At 28.6% G+C, this 23,126-nt stretch overlaps 1 protein-coding gene across 1 annotated transcript; it reads right to left on the bottom strand.

Annotated features, from left to right (window-relative positions):
* Window positions 1-878: 878 nt before the first annotated feature.
* LOC132937239 (membralin-like) lies at window positions 879-22,874 on the bottom strand. Its single transcript, XM_061004077.1, has 12 exons — window positions 22,749-22,874; window positions 22,387-22,664; window positions 19,303-19,427; window positions 12,334-12,380; window positions 12,171-12,267; window positions 11,823-12,066; window positions 11,632-11,725; window positions 9,811-9,892; window positions 9,684-9,731; window positions 9,220-9,352; window positions 5,441-5,540; window positions 879-1,028 (listed from the first exon to the last, which is right to left on the bottom strand). Exons 1-12 carry the CDS (start codon window positions 22,872-22,874, stop codon window positions 879-881), a joined length of 1,524 nt encoding a protein of 507 aa, XP_060860060.1.
* Window positions 22,875-23,126: the final 252 nt, after the last annotated feature.

The raw sequence follows: 23,126 nt of genomic DNA, 5'->3' as shown, positions 1-23,126 counted from the left end.
GAGTGTGGGACTGACGTCTTTCGGCGTATCTTACATAACGAAATTTACATTAATTGTCAAACACTTTTATGTATACGGGGTAATCCATTTAACGTAAGACATCCATTATTTAAAAAAAATACTAATATTTGGTATAATTTCAAGTCGTTACAAAACAACATTTTTGGAAAAAATTATCAATTTTATTGTTGTCAATGTTTTATGTTAATAATTCTTTTCCATGATGACATACATTTTTAATTCCATATTCCTAAGTAGAATATTATTAGGAGTATTTTGATATATAAAATTTAATTTTTCAACAAGTATATTATTATATTTAAAAGTACTTAAAGTTTAGATGAGTAGTAACACTCCGCTTCATCGTATAAATTTTAAACATGCGTATGTCTAATAAGTTATAACTCATAAACTATACTAGTCTAAAATTTGATTTTTATACATGGAAGTACTCCAAAAAATATTGAGCTTTGTAATATAAAAATTAAAATGCATGTTATTAAAAAAATTATAATTAAAAAACAATAACGTTAATAAAATACTATAATATACATTTTTAGAAAAATTTTTCTTAATACTTAAAATTATATAAAACGAATATTTTTTGAATCAATGAATGTGTTTCATTCGATGGATCACTCGGTATAATAATATAGTTGTTTGGTCATATTATGTGATATCTTTTTTCGTCGCAAGTTACAATCATAGTTTTTATATAACTATTATTATCGTTACATATAAAATAATATTGAAAAGTCACAAACACTTAATACTTAAATTATAATATAAAAACATCCAACTGCCCGCAATTCAGTCCGTTCTCCGGGCTGAAATGTTGGACCTGACTAATAACTATAGATCACACCGCACAACAGCATTCAGGATGCAGCACGAAATCCCCGACGGCTGGGTGGACGGCCCTGTTGCCTCAAATATTGCAGTTGCCGCTGGCTAAACATCTCCTGCAGTTCGATTTGCCGCACCACGTATGGCAGTTCGATGTGGTGATAAAAGTATATCATGGAGTGCTGCGGAAAAAAAGTCTAGAGAAATACAACTACAATAATGTGTAAAGCCGAGATCAAGCGCAACAGACGATAAATGGAATAAATGTATAGTTAAGATAATATGTATGTACCTAAACCACGAGTAGAATCGAAGTAGGTAATATAATCAAAACACAGCAATATGCTCCAAAAAATTAAAAAATACGACGAAAATGCGTTTTAATTTTCCGTCCGTATATGTATGCCTAATATAATATAATATGATAGGCTAATAATACGGCGGTAACACGCTGCAGTCATTATAACGATGGCGTAGCGCACAAGTGTGATAAGTGACATTTTTTTAAAAAATGAGTTGAGTGCATATTCAATTAATCATAAAATTCTGCACATTATGTACAAACGTTATAAGTGAATAGTTCATTATTTACACCGCCAGATGTCGTGTTTATTTGGAATAAGTACGAAATTCTAAAATAAGAAAATTACAAATGTTCAAAGTGACTTTACAACATTTGTGATTTTTTATGAATGTCTGTATGTTGCGTTCAAATGTGTTAAGTGACGTTAAAACATTTGTGAACAATATTATGAAATAATAAAGATAATAAATAATATTATTAATGTTTGTCACGTTTGGCGCGCATTTTATAGACAATACTAGAAACATTTCTATAATCTTTCAAGCATATCTATCTAGCATATTACTATCAATATTAGCACCATAATAATAAAACCTTTAAAAGCTTATTTTCTTGTGATAAGTTCTGTGTCCTATCCGTTCTTAGTATTGTATAATATTAATATTAATAAATTATCTATGCGTGACATCGTGTATTGCATTGAAAGTTAGGTATTATTCATTAAAAATATTCATGATGAGTATGCAGCATACAATTATTTTACTTATTTAAATAACCTTAATTATTCAAAATAAAAATGAAGAAAGCAAGAGCAAATAAATTAGTTAACCTTGCTCTTAATGTAAAAAATTGCAACACATCATCACACGATCATCATGTCATTAATGTAATTCAATCAGAAAATAGTGTTGATTTATTTAAGAAAAGTACTTCAACTGTTGATTTTAAACCAATTGAAAATATAGAAGAAAAAGACATAGATAATTGTGGTACAGTTCGTGTCGAGACACCGTACAGTCCACACATATATTTATCGTTCGCCACTCCGCTTTTATCTGCTTCCGATAGCAAAGTCATTAGTGCTCGCTGCGGTCCCCAGCGATAATCGCGGGTCCTCTAATTACTGGTAATGTATAAACATACTTATATACCTAGACCACTCATTATATCAATTTTCGATACCTTATCTACGTCATTATGAATTCTCGTAAAAGCAATCCCATAAGTTCAAAATTTAAAACCAGTAATGCGGGAACGCCGTGCACGGAACACCTGGCAACGATCCCATTACCCAATCGATAAACAACGATACAACTATTACTCTAACAAACTTAAATCAACTCTTAAGAAGCACAGAAATCATTTATATGCCACCCACCTCCAATCTCTCTCTCCCTCAAACGGTTCGCTGTGGAAAAAAACCAAATCACTTCTAAAACACAAAACCGTCATTCCCCCTCTTCGCTACCAAAACAACAACCTTGCTATCACTCCTCAAGAAAAATCTGAGCTTCTGGCTTCCCACTTAGCAAACACATTCAAACCCCACAACATTTCTCCAGACACTCCTCATCTACTACGAGTGGAAGAATTCATTTCATCACCTCTACCAATGGCTTTACCAGCATCGCCTACGTCACCCGGAGAAGTTCTTCGGTTATTAAAAAACTGAAGAAAAACAAATCACCAGGCCACGATGGCATAAACAACTCAACAGTCAAGAACCTACCACCAAAAACCATTATCCTCCTCACATATATTTTCAATGCTATTTTTCGACTGTCCTACTTCCCAAACTCCTGGAAATCAGCCATGATAATAACCATTCCAAAACCTGGAAAACCTCCTGACACTCCAGAATCCTACAGACCAATTAGTCTCCTTCCCACACTTGGTAAAATATTTGAGAAAATTCTTCTCAAGAGACTCACTGCCATCGCTATAAAGCAAAATGCTCTTCCCGATTTCCAATTTGGCTTCCGCGCCAATCACGCAACGTTCCACCAACTACACAGAGTAGTGGACTATATCGCTTCAACACTCGAAACTAAAAAATACTGTTCCGGTCTTTTCCTCGACGTGGCTCAAGCATTCGATACCGTGTGGCACGACGGCTTGTTATTCAAACTCAAAAACATCCTCTCGGCGCCATACTACTTACTTCTCAAATCCTACCTAAGCGACAGAAGCTTCAGAGTTAAAATAAATACAACACTCCCCAGTTTGCAAACAATCTTTGCAGGAGTCCCACAAGGCAGCGACATCGCTCCTTTCCTCTATACTCTATTCACAGCAGACATCCCTACCTCAGTCAACACCCTTATCGGGACCTACGCCGATGACACAGCCGTACTCTCCTCCAGCCACGACATTCATGAAGCAAATATCCGACTGCAAAACCACCTGGACATCCTTTCCCACTGGTTCAAGTCTTGGAAAATCAAAGTCAATGACTCCAAATCAGCTCATGTCACATTTGCACTCCGCCCGGGAGTTCCACCCCCTTTAACGTTCAACAATGAAATCATTCCTCAGTCTAATGAAGTAAAATACCTCGGTCTAGTCCTTGACAAAAGACTCACCTGGGGCCCTCACCTCAAACAGAAACGGAAACAACTGAACAGCCGCCTGCATATTCTTAGACCACTCCTGAAATCAAAAATGAGCACCTCTAACCGTCTACTATTGTATAAAAGCTTACTTCTACCTATTTGGTCCTACGGAATTGCCCTCTGGGGTTCAGCCAAACCAGCTAATACCAGAACTATCCAAGCTTTTCAAGCCATTTGCCTACGAATGACTGTGAATGCCCCCTGGTACGTTACAAATGTCAGTCTTCACAACGAGCTAAAAATTGCTACTATCAAACAAACAGCTGCCAAATTCTATACTCGCCTACACTCCAAAACGGCCAACCACCCCAACTGCCTCATCGCTCAACTTCACTCCAACCATCTTCCAGATAACCCGACAAGACGTCTCAAAAGAAATTGGCCTAGAGACCTACTCAACACTTAACGCATACCTTTTAAGGAAACCAATCCAAATTAATTTATTTTAAGCTCAGGTGCCTCTAATGTGAAGCTCCTTCATGCCATTCGTTGTCTTTTTTTTTTTTAATCTTATGCTATACCTTTTACTTATTGTGCCCCCTAGTACAGATTGTAAATATTCTTTAAATAAACGTATTTTAAAAAAAAAAAAAAAGATAATTGTGGTAAGAAAAACATTATTTTTATTCCTAATAGTTATAAATTAAATAAAATACTGAATTGATTAATATTATATTTTGTAGATTATGACTCAAATGGACTGAAACATATTATTGAATGTTCAAGCAATGTTATGCATATTGAGAGTGAAATAACAGAGTTTAATGTAATTCAATCAGGAAATAGTGTTGATTTATTTGATACAAGTACTTCAGCTGTTGATTACAAACCAAATGAAAATACAGAAGAAAAAGACATAGATAATTGTGGTAAGAAAAATATTATTTATATTCCTAATAGTTATAAAGTAAATAAATTAATACCAAATTGATTAATATTATTTGTAGATTATGACTCAAGAAAATTAAATGTATATAAATTTTGTGCAGACTCTACCACCAGATAATGGGCATTATTGTTTTCATCTGCTAGGATAAAACCTAGTCCATACAAAGTTACAACTATGCATTATAATGAATTTTATAACCTTGAAAAATTAGTGGGTTCTATGATACAAAATACAACTTTGAACACAGAAAAGGAGAAAGTAAATTAGCTGAAGATAAAGTGGATGAGATTCCAAAAAAATTAACCTTATATTATGCAATACAAATATGATCAACAAGAAACAGTTTTAAAAAAAATAGACACATCTATAAAAAGGGGTGTAGGTAGAAAACAAGAATGGACTTCAGTTAATTTAGATTTATAATATGTACTCATTATTATGGGGCCCGGATGTTGATGACTTATGCACCATTTTTTGGAACATCATAGACGATGCTTTCCAAGCTTAAAATATGTTTCAATAACATACGAATCTAAATAACTACATTTTTATTCTCTTTAATTCTTTTTGTGTTTTTTAGTTTTTGGGTATTTTTTTGTGACATTTAAGGTAAATCTTCAAAGTTTTGGCACATTTTTACTTTTTTTTTAACATTTGAGTGAAACATTACGAGTTAGGTCTTTGTCATTAATACATTGTAATATTTTCCAAACTATACAGGTATGGATATTATAAATTATCATTAAATTTAATTTAATTTTACAATAGAAAAAAGCCATTTATAATTACCAGTATAAAAGACCATGAACAGGTGAGACTCAAGGATCTGTACTGGCCGTTGAACCGATAGTCGTAAGCATAGAACATAAACAGGTACAGATAGAAAAACCTGGAACAGAAAAATAATAGATTTACAAAATAATACAATAATACAACAATACAATAATGATGTGTGTTTTTTTTATTATTTCATTTTATTTATATTTTTGCATCGGTCACCACCATTTAGGTCAGTAAAACTGCTCCGATTTTCTTCAACAGTATCTTGTTCGATGAGAAAGTGAATCTAGTTGGTTTAAAAATGTCTACAAGCAGTGTTTGAAATTCATATTATTACAAGAATGGATATTCACTCGATTTCTCATGTAGCGATTTTGTTGTTTTGTTGTAATTCAAAAACGAATAACTGTAGATAAATGGTATTTCACTGAATGTTTATATTAGCATTTTCTATACGCCATAACATTTTGAAAATATTTTGACTCTTTTTCGAGCTGTTTACGGACATTGTCAGTATTCAATCTTTTAAGTTTTTTTTTCTATAAATATCAATAAAATTATATTTGTTGGGTAAAAAAGAGTGAAAATTGAATACAAGGCTCCTGATATGTTGTTAGAATATCAGTTTAAAAATATTAAAAATACACGGGCACAATTTTTTTAAAAGCATTTAAAGTTCAAATGTTGACAACATTTATCAAATAAAAAAATAAAAAATGATTTTGTAGTTAAAAAATTATAAAATATGTAACTTTTATAGCTAAGGATTGGAAACCTACAACAAGGTCCACGTAAGTAGGTTATTCTGTAACCAACAAAATTCAAAAATATAAAAACACGAAAACACCGTTTTTTTAAAGTTATTTTATGTTCAAATTTGGGGGAAATTACATATTAAATAACCAAGAATAATAATTTTAATTGTTTTGCTGTAATTTTATAATATTAACTCAACTTAATGGCTACCGTATTAATAATAGGTACCTAATAACAATATGAATATAATATAAAATATCCACGCTGACAAACCGTCACCGCTCAGAGTCGTTTTTCGCATACATTATTGATATTATATCATTGAATTTTAATTTTTTGTTTTCTGTTTAATTTTTTTTTATATAAATTATATTGTTATTTTTGGTATAGATAAGTTAATATTAGGTAACCACACTTTGATGTAAGAACTATCAAATTAGTAGAATTTGTTTGCCAGGAAACATTATTTTCAATTATCCTAGGGTTTGAATAATGTTAATGTTATATAAGTATTTAGTTGGTAGGTAAACAAACCACACGTATTTTGTTTTCATTAATTTCCGTTATAACGTTTTGAAGCCCTTTAATTTTCACTACAAAATTATTTGCAAATGTTCGTAATTTTAACAAATTCATCTAAGTACCTATAGAAAGTATCTTTAATGTTGTTCAGCAGCTATTATTACAACTTATGAGGAATTAAGTGGCTAGTATTACATTTTCAAACTTTTTCACCTGACGAAAACATTTGATTGTCATTAATTTAAAAAAAAAATTGAATACTTCACAAGTCTATTAATTCAAAATGTTTTTAAAACGCAAGACGTAAAAGTGTAAAACCATCATTATAAATAAAATAATATAATTTCTATTTATTATACCTATATACATTCATAAATCTAATATTTAGTGAAAAATCCAAATATCAACGGTTATTTGTTATTGATTTAGCTACAACAAAATAAAAACATCGTTCTGTGAGAAATCGTTTATTTTCGGGTGAATATCCAATGTCATCAAAATTTGAACTTTAATCTTTCAACTTAAAAAAATTGAATTTGATTATTTCAGTTTCTGGCACATCTACTTTTTTATTTTAATCGTAGAATAACATACAAGGAACCTAACACGGGTTGATCGAGGTAAATATATATGAATTATTTTTTCCAGCCACGTTCACAAGCGATAATGTTATTTTTTTTTTGAAACTCTCGAGATCCTGAATCAATTTGCGATTTTATATTTTAGAAATCGACGGACGGACGGCGTTAAAAAGCGTCCTTTTCCCGTCCAGCCGGTGGTAAAGTGGGAATCTCCAAAAGTACTGAGCTCACATATCACGCGTATCCTCAGCACAAACCGACACTAAAATCTATACTACTGTCCTTATAAAACATAAACTTTTGGTTACATCTTATATTCATATTATATTCATTCGCCAGCAGCTCGTGTCGCACACGTCACCCGTGACTGAAATAGCTCACTTCCCGCCCTTGCCATACAATATAGTATATACTATTACATTTTACATTTTGTTTTGTCTCATATCAATAACCTCGGCGCTTTCCATCGCGGCGAACGTTTTATATTCGCGCTATACTGTATATAGTAGATATTATATACATTTAATATACCTACACAAGTAATATAGGTATATTATACATTAAATATAACACCGTACTGTTCATTTTAAAATCTACGATGGAGACACTCATTGGTTTTTCGTTGGGTAAAAGAGCTCGAAAATTTAATACAGGTTTCCTCATAAAGACATAAGTTATAATATACCTAAGCTACAGTTGTTCATCTGTACCCTAAATTTGTATATCATTTTGTAGTTAAAAATGTATAAAATGTTTAATTATCATAGTTAATAATCGAACATTAAACACGAGATTTCTCATAAATAAATAATATGTACTGTAAACAAATAAAAACTAAAAATCTAATTATAAAATTAGTAACAAAGTATTTTTTTTATAGACATCTTATAAGTTATAAATACGATTTTAGTTATTCTGTTTCGATTTAAAAATATTATTTATACTTGGTGTTTTTAAAGTATATAATCTTAATATTTTATATAACATATTATAATTATGTTTCTTTTCCAGTGTCTAATAAACTGTACTACTGTACTCCCACTCAGTGGCATTCTCTTCACTATTAGCGACAGTCAAATAAAAAATATTCGATTGCTTGACACAAACGTTACAGAACACGAACTACCGACAGCTGATAGGTAACTAACAAAATAATTGAACACTCAATAAAGTGTTTTTATAAGCTTTTCAGATTGCAGTTTGGTTATAGTGTGGATTGTGTATGTGTGAGTGATAAAGATCAGCGTTTTAACATTCAAATTTCAAATTCATTAACGACTTTAACAGTTAGTTTTGTGTTGAGAAACAACCTTTTCAAAACATAAATATTTAAATCGCATACAAATTGACATGCTTGTACAATAACACCGCCAAGCCATAACATCCGGAATGTACTTATATTGCCTATACAAAACGCCCGATAAACCAGATAAAGGTCAGTTTTTTGTTTATTATTTTATTTGCAGGATTTGTTTTTTCCTTCTAAAGAATGCATTTCATTTTTTTTATTCATCTGTTATTTACATCAGCAATTTTCTTGTATAGAACCGATCGAAACAATTATATACTTACATCATAACGAATTGTCATTTTCATAATATTTATAAAAATATAAAAGTTCACTCTTCATGATTTATTTTGATGAACTCTAATAAATTATAAATATAAAATATTCGACTTACATAAATCGGACTATAATATACACGCATATTAAGAAACACCAAACAAATGTTCTACGTTTTTGTCAAACCGAGTTCGGGTAAAATTAAAAATATTATTAATTAAATTATTAGAGTACCCTCCTCTTATCCACCACCCAATTAACCCAGATCCCCTCCTCCGCAAATGGGTATACATATAAATATAAAATACACAATTAAAATAATAATAGCTTTTAAATTATAGGTATAATAATAGGCAGGTACTCACTTTGGCCAATGTTTTTTCGTGGTCTCATTATGGCTGAATGTTGCGTAGTACATTTCAGCCGTTACCACGATCAACATGATGTAAAACAATGTATCGACATCTTTGAAATATAACCATATTAATGATGATAGGCCTGTCAGGAATATAAATAATAATATTTGTTAATATAACTGTAAACAAATGCATATCATCATCAGAGATAAAAAAAACCCTTTTATACGCGACCAACCACTCGCTTTTATTATTATTGCCACTAAAGCACAGCATTATCAATTATCAAGTTGATTAAGTTTTTAATTGTTAGTGCTTAAAATTATATTTTGCGGGATGGATGTCGTGGCTTCAGTGAACTCCAATATGACGTGTACAACGTTTGGCAAAGTTGCAGTAATAATAATATTAGGTTACGACGAAAAATCATACGAACGGTCAAACGGATTAATGTTGTAATTTGTTTCACTCACCCAAAAAACCCAAAAAACACACATAAAACTTAACCAGGTTAACTTCCCCTGAAAAAATAATAAGCAGCAATATAAAATCAAAACGTAAGACATTTTTTAATAATTATTATAATCATTTATTTATTACCGTTAAAATGGTTTAGTAAATAATTGAGGGCAACGACTAGTTGATAATTCAAGTACCTCATGTACAATGAAATTACAAATGTCTGAAAGCAAAAACAAATACAAACGATTCAACTTAGATAAATATACAAATAAAAATACTTATTAAAATAACCAGGAAAAGCAAAAGTCATGAAAAAACGGGAATTTTTCAACAAAACTAGGTACTTTATATATATCTATTTAGTTTCTGACAAAATCGATTTTATTTTGCTATTGTAGTAGATATTATTTATTTTACATTTTTCACCAAATATTTATACTAGCATTTCCTAGACTTGATATACCTATAATTTTCAAAATAATGTGGCCATTTAATGCTATTTAATGGCTAACAGCAGATACTTTACGTCATTATCACTAAATGTTAGTATGACCAATTAAAAAAAAAAACAAGATACAATTTTATCGATCATTTTTTAGTTATTTATAGGTATATTTAATTTAGTTTAGTTTTTTTTGAATTTTTGTTGATTAATAACTTTTTGCTCGGTCAACAATTCTGAAAATTAAATACAAGGTTACCTATGCACAAGTTATAATAACTTATTAGTGCAATTAAAAAAAAAAAAGCTGACAGTAAATCCACAATAATTTTTTATGAGCGCCTGAATTTCAAATTTTATTAACATTGGATATTCACCAGTAAAATAAATATTTATCCGATTTTTGATAATCTGTTTTAATGCCCATAGTCTCGAAGTTTGCTTAGTTAATTGCAAGAATAAGTGGATTCTGGAGAATCTTGTATTAAATTTTTAATTTTTAATTTCTGACAGAAATTTAAATATATTGTAATTATTTATTGACTTGAAACTTTTTGTCACTGTTTATGTATTAACTTTATACAATTATTTTAGATTGTTTTTGAGTTATTTATATCATGAACCTATTAACACGATCACCCTAGTCTACTTCACAGATGACTTACAAGTTGGAAATAGCAGGTAATATTGTATGAAACATAGGCGTGCGTACAGGTGCAGTAGGTTCATGTGCTGCATCTGCCACATCTTTTGGGCCGATTGATTGGTCTATGGGCCGGTCGGGCCAATTCTTTATTTAATAATTTAATATTAATTATAAGTAAACAAAATTGATGGGAACCAATAAATAATTATTTTTACAGTAGAGTGTAGACAAAGCTATCAGTTAATATGTTATTAAACAAAATATAAAAATAAAATGTATACTATATATAATAATATGTCTATGTTCAATGTCTTGGTTATGGTCATTGGGGAGGTGGTAGTGGTTAACACTGTTAGCAAGTTAGCTCTAATAGCTAGTCGGACGCATCCACTGGAAAACCCTTGGTACGTTCTAAAAGTAATAAAAGTAATCAACTGAATAATGTCAATAATCAGAATATCAAATTTCTATAGATATTTCTAGAGATAATAATGTTTAACATTAATTTAATCTACATGAAATGAAGTATCATTACAATGAATGTAGACTGTAATGTATCGTTGCAGACTAAGTCATTATAACTATAATAGTATGTTTACATTTGTCAATTGTTAAAAAAATAAATTATTATACTACGTATTATAGCCACTTTGGTAACAATAACACAGCCTGTGTATAATATGATCAATAACTTTGACTGTTTAACATTCATTTGGCCGATTGTTAAAAAAAGGGCTGTTTAATTTTATATGTTGCATCTGCAATTCAAGTCTACGCACGCCTATGGTATGAAATAATATTATAATAATAACTGATCAAGATAATAGTTTTGTTGGTTAAGCTGTATATTAAACAATAATTTTATACTAACAGTGGATATCATAATGAAAATTGAAGAAATGTATGATGCTCTATCTTTCTGTGTTTTCACCGCAATTGGGCAATGTTTCCAGGTAATGAAATTTCTGAAACGTAAAACAATAATAATATTATCTACATTAGGTACCTATATTAATACATTACAATTATTTATGGCATGTACCTACGACTGTATGTCTTTACCTTAAAAAGCCTTTGTTTTCTTCAAATTTAGCCACAGCTTTAATAGAAGCATACAGTAATTCGTCATAACCAATGTAATTTTCTAAGAAGTACCGATTTAATGAATTTCCAAAACATTTGTTCTGTGTAGGGTCTAGGGTTACAAGCATTACCGGAATTTCTAACCCTTGTCTAGCTTCGGACGACAAAAACAAGTTTTCATCATTCAATGAATATTCGACAATGTGATTCTCGTAATATATTCCTAAAATGAAACAACCAAAAATAATTGTAAACATTTTCATTGATAAATCCCATTTAAGCTCATTTCACAATTAATTTAATATAGGTAGGTTGGTATATACCTACCTTTGTTGTTTACGTCCGGAGGTAATGTGGTACTTGTGGACTGGTATAACGAACAACTAGTGGCTCCCAATATACTTCCAAATAAATTATTTGGACACTGAAAAACATAAATATATTATTTTATTATCTTGTTATATGAGATGAAGAGGAATAGTACAAATACCTCAGTAGAATGAACTTGTGATGAAACTGACGGTTTTTCTTTTTCATCTGTTTGAAAAATAAAATAAAGAAATAATAGATGTATATGCTAAACAAATGAAACGTTTTCCATACACTATATTGTATAATGTAGATGTATGTAACCCATAAGGATATTCTTATAGTGAAAAACCCCGAGTTTGTGGTCATGACTAAAAAATATTTAACTCTTTAAACACTACAAAATATATTTTGTGACAACTGCCGAAATAAATAATTATTGTAAAATAATATTATAATTTGTGAAAATAATAGAAAAATTTAAGGAAATCGTAAGAGTTTATAGTAATACTTAATTTTTCTATACTCAAGACAAATTCATCACAAAACACTGCTTACAAATTCCCATTGAGCACAATATATTATAATTTTAAAATAGGTACCGTAAGACGGGGTGAAGTGAACCAGCAATTGGGATGAAGTACCCTATTCTAATTTTTTTGAATATTTATCAGCATAACTTTGATATGGTTGTATACAAATTATTTTATCAATTCTACCGCCATATCAGTATGATAACGAACAATTTTTGATACTCGTGATAACAATACGTACAAATTATGTAATCGAAATTATTTTATTGCCCAAACAGAAAACTACTTTGTTTTTATTTGAAAGTCTTAAAAAGTCATTAATATTTCAAAAGTGAGCAACTAAATTAAAAATGTTCACTCTTAATAATCTTATTAATAAGTTCATATGAATTAATAATTTCAATCATAATGGTAAATGTGTTGTTATTAAGTTTTTGGCGAAACAATTTGTTGAACACTTTAAAAACGTCTGGTGAATCGGGCATCCGCAAAACACCAAGAAGCTACATGACAAATTATACTGGTCGCTATAATTTGAAGTACACTGAATAGCATTTAACTCTGGGAGTTAAATCTGTGAAATTAAATCAAATTTATTTACGAAAATTATTTAATAACAATTTTATATTCATACATTTAGCTTTTCCACTTCAAAACTATATAAGTGGTTTTTATTGGAAATTAAATTCCTGGACCACCTCACCCCACACATGTGGGTAAAATGGACCACTTTTTAGAATAATAAAAAAAAAAGAAACTTTAAAAAAAAAATCATGCATAGGTAGCTGTATTCATGCGTATAGATTATATATTGCAAATGTCAATCATTTTGATCAAACAAATTATTAGGAATCTTAAAATATATACTTAAAAGTGCCCCACTTCACCATGTTCTACGGTAAGAGCTTATTATTTACTGACAAAGACCTATGTAATTATTATATTAAAAATACCTACTAACAAGTACTTAAAATATTATGTTATTTTGAAATATATTATACAATGTATAATAAACTATATAAATACTATTTATTATATTTCAAATATAAATATGTGTAATAATATAATTCAGTATACTTTTTGTTATTTACTGTGAAAATTACATGCTAATATTTTATAGTACCCAAGTCAGAAATCAAAAAATATAAAATAGAATACAATAATTATATAACATTTTATTTTATATTAAATCAATAAACTATAATTTGTACAATTTTATTATTAATTAGTTAAATATGGTGAGTTACAATATCACTGAAAATATATATTTTTGTATAAATATATTATAATTATAAATTCTTTATTTGTTAAAAATAAATTGTTCATGAAATTGGAGAAATTCTGTTTAAGATATATTTTCATTAAATTGTCCAATAACTTATAGCTGGTAATTGGCATTGTAAAAAGCTAGTAGAATTTATTGTGGGTGATCTAGAGCTGGGTACAATAGTCAGTCAAATGCTTTTAGTAAAGGGAAAATATAACTGAGAAGCGGTAAAGGCATAAAATGTTCACCAAGTTTTGTCGTAAGAAGAGGAGTAGGAGATGTTAGTTATATTTTGATGTAGTTACAAAATGTTGGACAATTAATACATTGTGCCCCAAGTCGAAATTAAGAGGGCTTCTCTATTTGTTGTAAAAAAATAATTGTCTCTGTGACCATTTAATAAATAGCAAATAAATACAACTATACAAGAATAACACTGCTGAAATTAAAGCTCACAAAAAAATATATATAAATCAAATTATTAATGAATTAGGATATTTAATAATAATGGTGTAACTGTGTAAGTACCTATTGGTCTCATCATCTACTTTTCTTTTTTTTTAAAAACAGTTTCCTATAATTGTTTACTAATAATAAAGATTCTTTGTGTTATAAGTTGTAACTTTTAAAACAAATGTAAGGAACTAATATTGATAAATATGAAATACGCTAATATTTCAACAAACATTTAAAAGTGGCAACATAATTTTAAATAACAAAATTAAATATTTTTTATCTTATAATAAAACCTTCAACAATATTTTAGTATAATGTATGTTAACAAAAATTATAATAAGTAATAACTTACTAATAAAATTAACTTTAAAAATAAAAAATTAATGTTCAGTGTTAATAGTCTGACTCTATATTAGGTATATAATAATTATAATCACTGCTACATTTTACAATTTAAGATATTTCAGTATATAAAATGTGCTATTATTAGTTTAAGTTTAGTTTAACTTTTTTAGTGAAATTATTATCAATAAATTAATGGGTTCAAATATAAATAACCTTAAAAAAAATAAGAAAAATAAATACAATAGGTATACATATTGTATGACAATACTCATAGAAAATAAAATATAGAATCAAAGGTAATTAAAAAATTAAATATTAAGTTTTATTATAAATGTACTTTAAAGTTATAAAATTACGACTTATTATGCAAAATTATATTTCATTTGTTTAATAAAGACATGGCACATAAAAATATATCAAGAAACTTTCAACTAGATCAAACATTTATAGTAAATTAAAAATCTACTACAATATATTTTATCTAATTTATTAACACAAAAAAACTTAAATAAATTTATACAAATTATTAAAAATATTAAACTTGTTAGACCAATATAGTAATGGAAAATGACAAATATTTCAATATGCTATGATATTATTAAATGTATAATTATGTACCTATCTATAGTTATAAATACAATTTTTTTCTTCCTTTATAGATTTTTAAATTATTACATACTTATTTTAAATTGTTATTATTTTAAATAAAAACTGGTTTTATTTGTATTGATTTAATTTGTATATGAATGAGAAGCGTTATTTTGATAAATAATAAGTACCCAAATCATTAATCAATAGAAATAATATTTTTAATTTTATAAAAGCTATAAAGAATACTTACTAATTTTATGTAGTTATGAACATAACATAACATTTACACAACAACAAATAACAATAAAAATAAATCTTACTCATATCATTGGTAAAATAATAATAATATTACTCAATTATTAATTATTTTATATTATGACGCTGCATTTTGAAAAAAAAAATGATAACGAAAATTTTTTTTAGAGGACGTCGCACCCGCATGTGTTGGATTTGTGTTACACACGTGACACGTACGACAAAGCAAATTTTAATTTGCTAGTTTCAATAGGGTGCTGTCAATTTTGATATTAGAGTGAATTGACCTATTATCAAACTTTTAGGTAACAACATTATCTGTGTTCTCTTGTTGGTTTTTTACGATATTTTAATTTTTAAGGGAGTTATCAGTATATAAAATATTAATATTTGAAAAATTCTCATAACACACTTAAAAATGTTGATAATAGGTCAATTCACTCTAATTTCAAAACTGACTGCACACTGTTGAAACTAGCGATCGGAAATGTCCTATGTCGTACGTGTGTAAGACGGAGTGACTTCCTCTTAACTTCGTGATATAATTAAATTAGTTGAACTTAAAATAATGTCATTGTTAACATAGTGTATCATAATTTGGACGCTTATACCACTACAAGGGTGGCCAACGAGCTCAGGACCGGCTCAAGCGAAAATAGTGAACTAGGCAAAATCGAATTTTTCCGCCCCTAACAATATAATACTATCAATACTATCGGTATTTTGAAAGTGCCACCCTCCTACTAAAGTGATTTTTAAGTGCCGCCCACGGCGTGGATCTATGTCGCCTAACCCTTGCGCCGGGCCTGGAGCCGCTCAATATAATAACAAATAATATAAAAAGCACGAAGGGAATATTACCTATTAAATAATATTAAGAAACATGTAATGATGGGAGCTACATGAGTCAATGACATGAGCCACATTTTGGCCATCCCTGTACTATTAGGTTAAACTTTTTCAATTGTGTTTACATGCCTTTAGATTACTAAATATTACTAACATAATATTACAATAAGTAATAACCTAACATCATAAATATATTTATCAATAAGGTTGGGTTTAAATATTTGGTTATTTATACATATATATTTTGTACAGTTATGTTTTTATTTTATAAATATTCTCATTTAATTTACTTAAAGGCATTAAAATGTAATATATTATGTATTTTTTCAAATGATATATATTCAAGAACATTGACTTCTTCTTGATATCATTTTATACCAGTTTTCATTAAAAATAAAAATTAAATGGCAGATAAAGCAGCAAATGAAATAATAACACATACATTTACCACACGTACATGCATTCAGAAATTTATATGACAGAAAACAAAGTGTTATATATGACAAAAATAATGGCAAACCATAGATATCTCCAATCCCAAAACAACAAAAGGTAATTTTTTAATTTGAAACACACTAATACATTTATCTTATATTTAAATGGGTTTCTTCACTATGATTAATATATCTGACCAGTGGCGTGCAGTCAGACAAGGTATGTGCCACATTATCGCTTGAAAAGGAAGACAATAAATTAATTTAATTTATAATGTCAATTGACATTAATCAGGTTATAATATACTCAATTACCGGTATTATTTTATATTAAAAATTAGAAATTTAAATAGATATCCAATATTATGTTGATAGAACGCTTGCGATTTCAATACTTGTATCATTATACTGTATGCAAACCACAAGGACAGGTGCGATAGGGTAGGGTTACCCCGGCTTTACACAGCAGTTAGGAGTGCTACATTGAGCAATTATAAATACTTTTAGAAATGGATTATTTGATACCAAACGTTTTTTTTTTTTTTAAGTACAAATACGCTGTATAATAATGATATTGTTGTTGAAAGGGGTTTTTTTTGGTCGTAGCCATTTTCCTCCAATAAATAATAAATAAAATAATTAAATAGTTAATATAAATAATTTTTGCATATCAAAAAAAATAAAAATATTCTTTATTAGGCTTAATCGACAACTGATATAGATATAGCCGATACCAGAATGTATCAACCGAATAGGCAGGGCTTGCATTTGAAAAAAAATTCTGTTTTATGTTATTTACAATTAAAACGTTATTCAACTTTTGCGTTTATCGTTATCCAGAATTACGTTTTCCATGTTTTAAGTTTATCGTTATTTAGAACTAAAACGTTCTACAAGTTTAGCGTTTATCGTTATTTCAAATAGTGTTAATACCTATACAATTTAAAAATAACTAATTCGGGAGTTAATGGCCCAGATATGAAATATAATATAATCAATTCTTAGATTGTCGCATGAAATAAATGTTTCTACGAAACCAATAGACTTTTAAATAAATAGATTCGTTTTGCATTATTTTTCGGTCAATGATATTCTATAAATTACGTTTTGCGTTATCTTTTGTTTAATGATATATAATATATTTTGTTAATATTGTTATGTTTAGTTTTGCGGTATTAAATTATTTTTGATTATCGCTTTCCATTATAATTACGTTTACAAATTTCCATAGTTTTTTTGTCAAATATAACGTTTGCAAGCCCTGGATCCTAGCCTTAATCTGTATAATACGAAACGTAATACTACAACACTGGCTAAAATATTGGAGGAAAATGGACATAATATCAGTCTAAAACAATGTGGAAGAAAATGGAAACCAACCTTTTTTTTGTTGAGGAAAACAGTGGAGGAAAACGGTACCTCATTTTTGGAGGAAAATGGAACCACCCTTTTTTGACACCTACCAAGCTTCAATTAATCAAATACCACTGCACGCCACTGCGACTGCCATATTAAGAGGAAGTGATACCCGCATGTGTTGTCTCCGTCTTACAAGTGCGTAACATAGCAAATTATACGCAAAGCAGAACACGTGTAGCTCCGTTAGTTTAAAAATTAGAGTGAATTGGCCTCTTATAAAATCTAAAGGTATGGTTATTATCTAGACAACCTCATGGGCTTTTTATTATATTTTAGTTTTAAAGCGAGCTATGAGTATTTTAAAATTGTAAATTGTTTATACACTTTAAAGTACTCATAACTCGCTTAAAAATTAAAATATTATAAAAAGCCCAGGAGGTCGCCTAGATAATAATCTTACCTTTAAATTTTATGAGAGTCAATTTACTCTAATTTTTAAATTAACGAAGCGACACGTGTTTGGCTGAGCGTAAAATTTGTTATGTTATGCACTTGTACGACGGAGACAACACGTGCGGGTATCACGTCCTCATAAAAACACACACATTCAAAAAGTGTACTTTGAGCAATAATTTCTTAACCATCAAGCATATTTTCATACAACCAAGAGCAAACACATTACAAAATAAAATGAATCCTTTTAAAAGCTTCAAATATTTTTTATCTTCTTACAAATGACAAGACCGTAAAAATTAAATTAAAATTTATTAGTTTTAAGTGTACATAAAAAGTGGTCTAATTTTTTGCTACAGGTATTTAGTGTAGTTTATTTTAATTTTAGCATTTTAGCAACAAACGAAATAAAATAATATGCTTTTAATGATGAAATAAAGTATGAATAAATTGGAAGTAAATTTGAATATTAAAATTAAATATTTGTGCTTAAATTTAACCAACCACAAACTGCAAAAACACAACCACTTTTTCCATTGCACATACAAACATGACATATATTAAATAGTAAATATTCTTATTTCATGTTTACTTAGAATAAATTGTACCTTCAATGTTTATGTTATTTGTAATTGGTTCTGAGTATAAGTGAGGTTTTAGGGCGCTAGTCTTTCGAAATTTATTTTCAACTAACTCTACTGTTGAATGTTCAATATCAACTTCTTCTTTTTTCCTAAAAAAGAATATTTAGTAATAAGATAATATTAAATTCACTTTTTATTTCACTTAATAGTAATCGATCATTGAACCTATAGTACATAATATATTACTTAACAATATTTAAGTATTCTAATCATCACTCAATAATAATTATAATGTGCACTATTTAAAAATATTTTGATTTAATACACGCACTGCAGCGGTGGCGATGGGGGTCGCGGTTACGGAAAAATGAGTCCGGCACTGCCAAGACAAAAGAACTTTACCGCCACCGCTGCAGTGTGTGGCGTCCTTAAATCTAATAATTTATAAACTGTACAAAAAAAAGAAAAATACAATAAAATTAGATTAAATACAAATTATTTGTTTTACCTACCCAATATTATCTTATTGACTATTTATAAATAGTATATAATATATAAACTAATATATATTTCAAACATTGATAAAAAATTTTTTATTTATAAGGTAAGTTAATGTTCAGGTCATAATAATTATGGTAATTAGAATTTAACAAGAGGTGGTGCAAATTAATTTTAATATAATAATGAACATAATAAGTTTAGATTGTTTAATATGTAGTTCAAACAGCTTAAAATCAATCATAATAAAAAAGAAAAACATTACTAAAATCGACATTTTTTTAGTAACATTATACAAAGAAGAAGCCGTTTTTAAATTTATTAAAATAAACAAAATGTTTGATTTTTAACTTTTGTATTTGCCTATATCATTATAATCAATTTTATTGAAAATTAACACAAATGAATACATATGACATTGTATCAATTATTATAACTTAACTCGCTCAGAAATACAAAATATACAGATTCAGTTAGAAAATATTTTTAAAATTAATTGTGATAACAATAGGTATAATAAACCTAAATACACCAATGTAAATACGTACAAAATGTATACTAAACGACAAGTTTATCTTATTGTTCAACATTCTACTATAACATTATGATTGTAATATTGTATCATTATTTAATTATTATAATTAATAATTATAAAGAAAAATATCAATAAATTTAAAAAGTCAAAGAAAACCCTTAGAAACATATGTAATATGCACAACCATGTTTAGTAAAATTTAAAAAAAAATTATTGGTTCCTTGCATTTATTAATATCCTTAGATTAGGTACTCTTCTATAAACTTAAATATTATAATAAAATATTGTTTTTAAAGAACCCGGTGCCAGCTTTTCAAATTGTTCGCAGTTCTATACAATTTTATATTTTAGTTGCCACCTCAGTTATAATACTTTTCCATTAAACTACCCGATTCCTATTTGGGAGGGGTTGATAGGGTGTATTATATTGAAAAAATGACTTCACGGAAATAATTCACAGGTCTTGTAGAATTATCAGATTTTGGTAACTATTTTTTTATCTGAAAGAAGAAAAAGGTGGGTAAATGGATGTCACTCGGCTGTACAGTAGGTTACAAGTGGGTCACTGTAATGGATGGTGTTAAATTTGAATTCAATGATATAATATCATTGTATAAGAAAAACGATTCTAAGCGAAAACGGTCAGTCAGCCTATGATATAACCATAAATACCATAAATACCAAGTATATTTTACAATAATTTACAATGTTTTCCCTTCGTTGAGCTTGATTTTTGAACTAGGTACTTCCTTGTTTCTATATATTTATTTTTGCATATTAGTATTTCGTAATCAATAAGCATCAAAAGTTCAATTTAAAAAAAAGGTGGGTAAATGGATGTCACTCAGCTGTACAGTAGGTAACAAGTGGGTCACTGTAATGGATGGTGTTAAATTTGAATTCAATGATATATTATCATTGTATAAGAAAAACGATTCTGAGCGAAAACTGTCAGTCAGCCTATGATAATACCAAGTATATTTGATGATATTATTGTGAATAAAGTAATTTATATATAACATATTTACGTGGAGCCTTGTTTTCAATTTTCAATCCTTAGCTATAAAAGTTGAACATTTTATACATTTTTAACTACAAAATAATTATTAAATTATAAATTTGATAAATGTTGTCAAAATTTGAACTTAAATGCTTATAAAAAAATTGTGCCTTTGTATTTTTAATATTTTTCAACTGTAACATTATATCAGTAGCCTTGCAATAAATTTTCACGTTTTTTCACCCAATGATATTTATAGAATAAAAATTGAAAATGTCCGTAAACAGCTCAAAATAAGTCAAAATATTTGGAAAATATTATGGTGTATAGAAAATGCTAATATAAACAATCAGTCAAAATTTCATGTACCTACGATCATTTGTTTTAGAATTGCACCAAAAACCAAAATCGATTTTCTCGAAAACAGATTTTGCGTAAAAATTCGCGTTTTTCCTTAATTTTGCTTTCGTTTTTTACGTCACTTTTGAAAACAACTGTGAAAAAGATTTTTACTTTTGATCCCCCAAAGTACCAACTAGATTCACTTTCCTATCAGAAAAGTTACTGTTGAAGAAATCCAAGCATTTTACTGTCCTAAAAGGTGATGACAGACACAAAAAAAAAAATAAATAAATAAAAAAAAACACACAATTGTAAAATCAATACATTCATTGCTTCACTCAGAATTCAAAATTCCTACAGACCGCATTGAACTTTGATTGTTTAAAATAATGATGTAATATAATTTATAAATAAATGCTTAAAATTGTAATTTGGTTTTTTTTTTGCAAATTATTAAGTTTGAGATAAAAATATTGAAAAACGGCGTTTGATGCGTAGAATGTTACCCTCTATTAGTTAAAAAAAAAATTATCAAATTTGGTTTTTTCTACAGAACAGAATCATTATTCCCGTAGAGTGTATTTCTATGTGTAAAATTTTATTGGCACCGGGCGCCTTATAAGTAGATATATTTTAAGAAGATTGGTTTCTAATACCTAGGTATTAAATTAATTAATTGCATTAAGAACAATAAGACCATTTTTTCTAAAATTAATAACTTTTGGGTACTTACTCAGGGTTAGACGTTTTAATGAAATCATTGAACAGTGAAAAATTCTCATTTATTTTGTATAATACATTTTCTAATCTGTATTCACGTTCAAAAATATTTTCTTCTGTTAAGAATTTGTTTATTTTGCCTTTTTGTTCCGGATAGCGTTCATAATTTTGAATTATCTCCACTCTCAGTATACCATTTTTGGGCCAAATATTTATGACATGGTCCAAACAATGAGCTGGTTGCGATAACTTTATATGAAAATTAACAAATGCATACAAAACTAATATTGCCTAAAATCAAAAAACGCAAATATTACAACACTGGGTAGTTCTAAACACTGACGTTTGGTACGTAGGTATAATGTGAAAACTTACCTCAAATAGAAATACAAATTCTATAACTCTCCTTACATTTCTTGGAAATAATTGCATGTATTTCGTTGAGAATCTGAAGTACATGCTGTCTCGTATATTGAACTGGAAGCTATTGTTGGCAGACATGATGAAATTGCCCCTCTAACTTAGGAACAAACCAAACTGAGCAGGAATCCTTGACGAATGCTACACCGGCTACTGAAGCGACTAAACCAAATTGTTTGCATGTACGGGAACGCTGGAAACAATCTAAGATATCGCTCGAGTCACAGGCAATCACTTTTTTTAAGAACGTCTTACACACACAATGGTAATAATATGTGAATTACTAATCGTACGTACTCACCCTAGGGCCTAGACAGACGGACGTGACCCAAA

Source organism: Metopolophium dirhodum, chromosome 1 (assembly GCF_019925205.1).
Source record: "Metopolophium dirhodum isolate CAU chromosome 1, ASM1992520v1, whole genome shotgun sequence".
Taxonomy (NCBI): Eukaryota; Metazoa; Arthropoda; class Insecta; order Hemiptera; family Aphididae; genus Metopolophium; species Metopolophium dirhodum.
The sequence above is the reverse complement of the archived record's forward strand: the minus strand, read 5'-3'. Positions and strand labels throughout refer to the sequence as shown.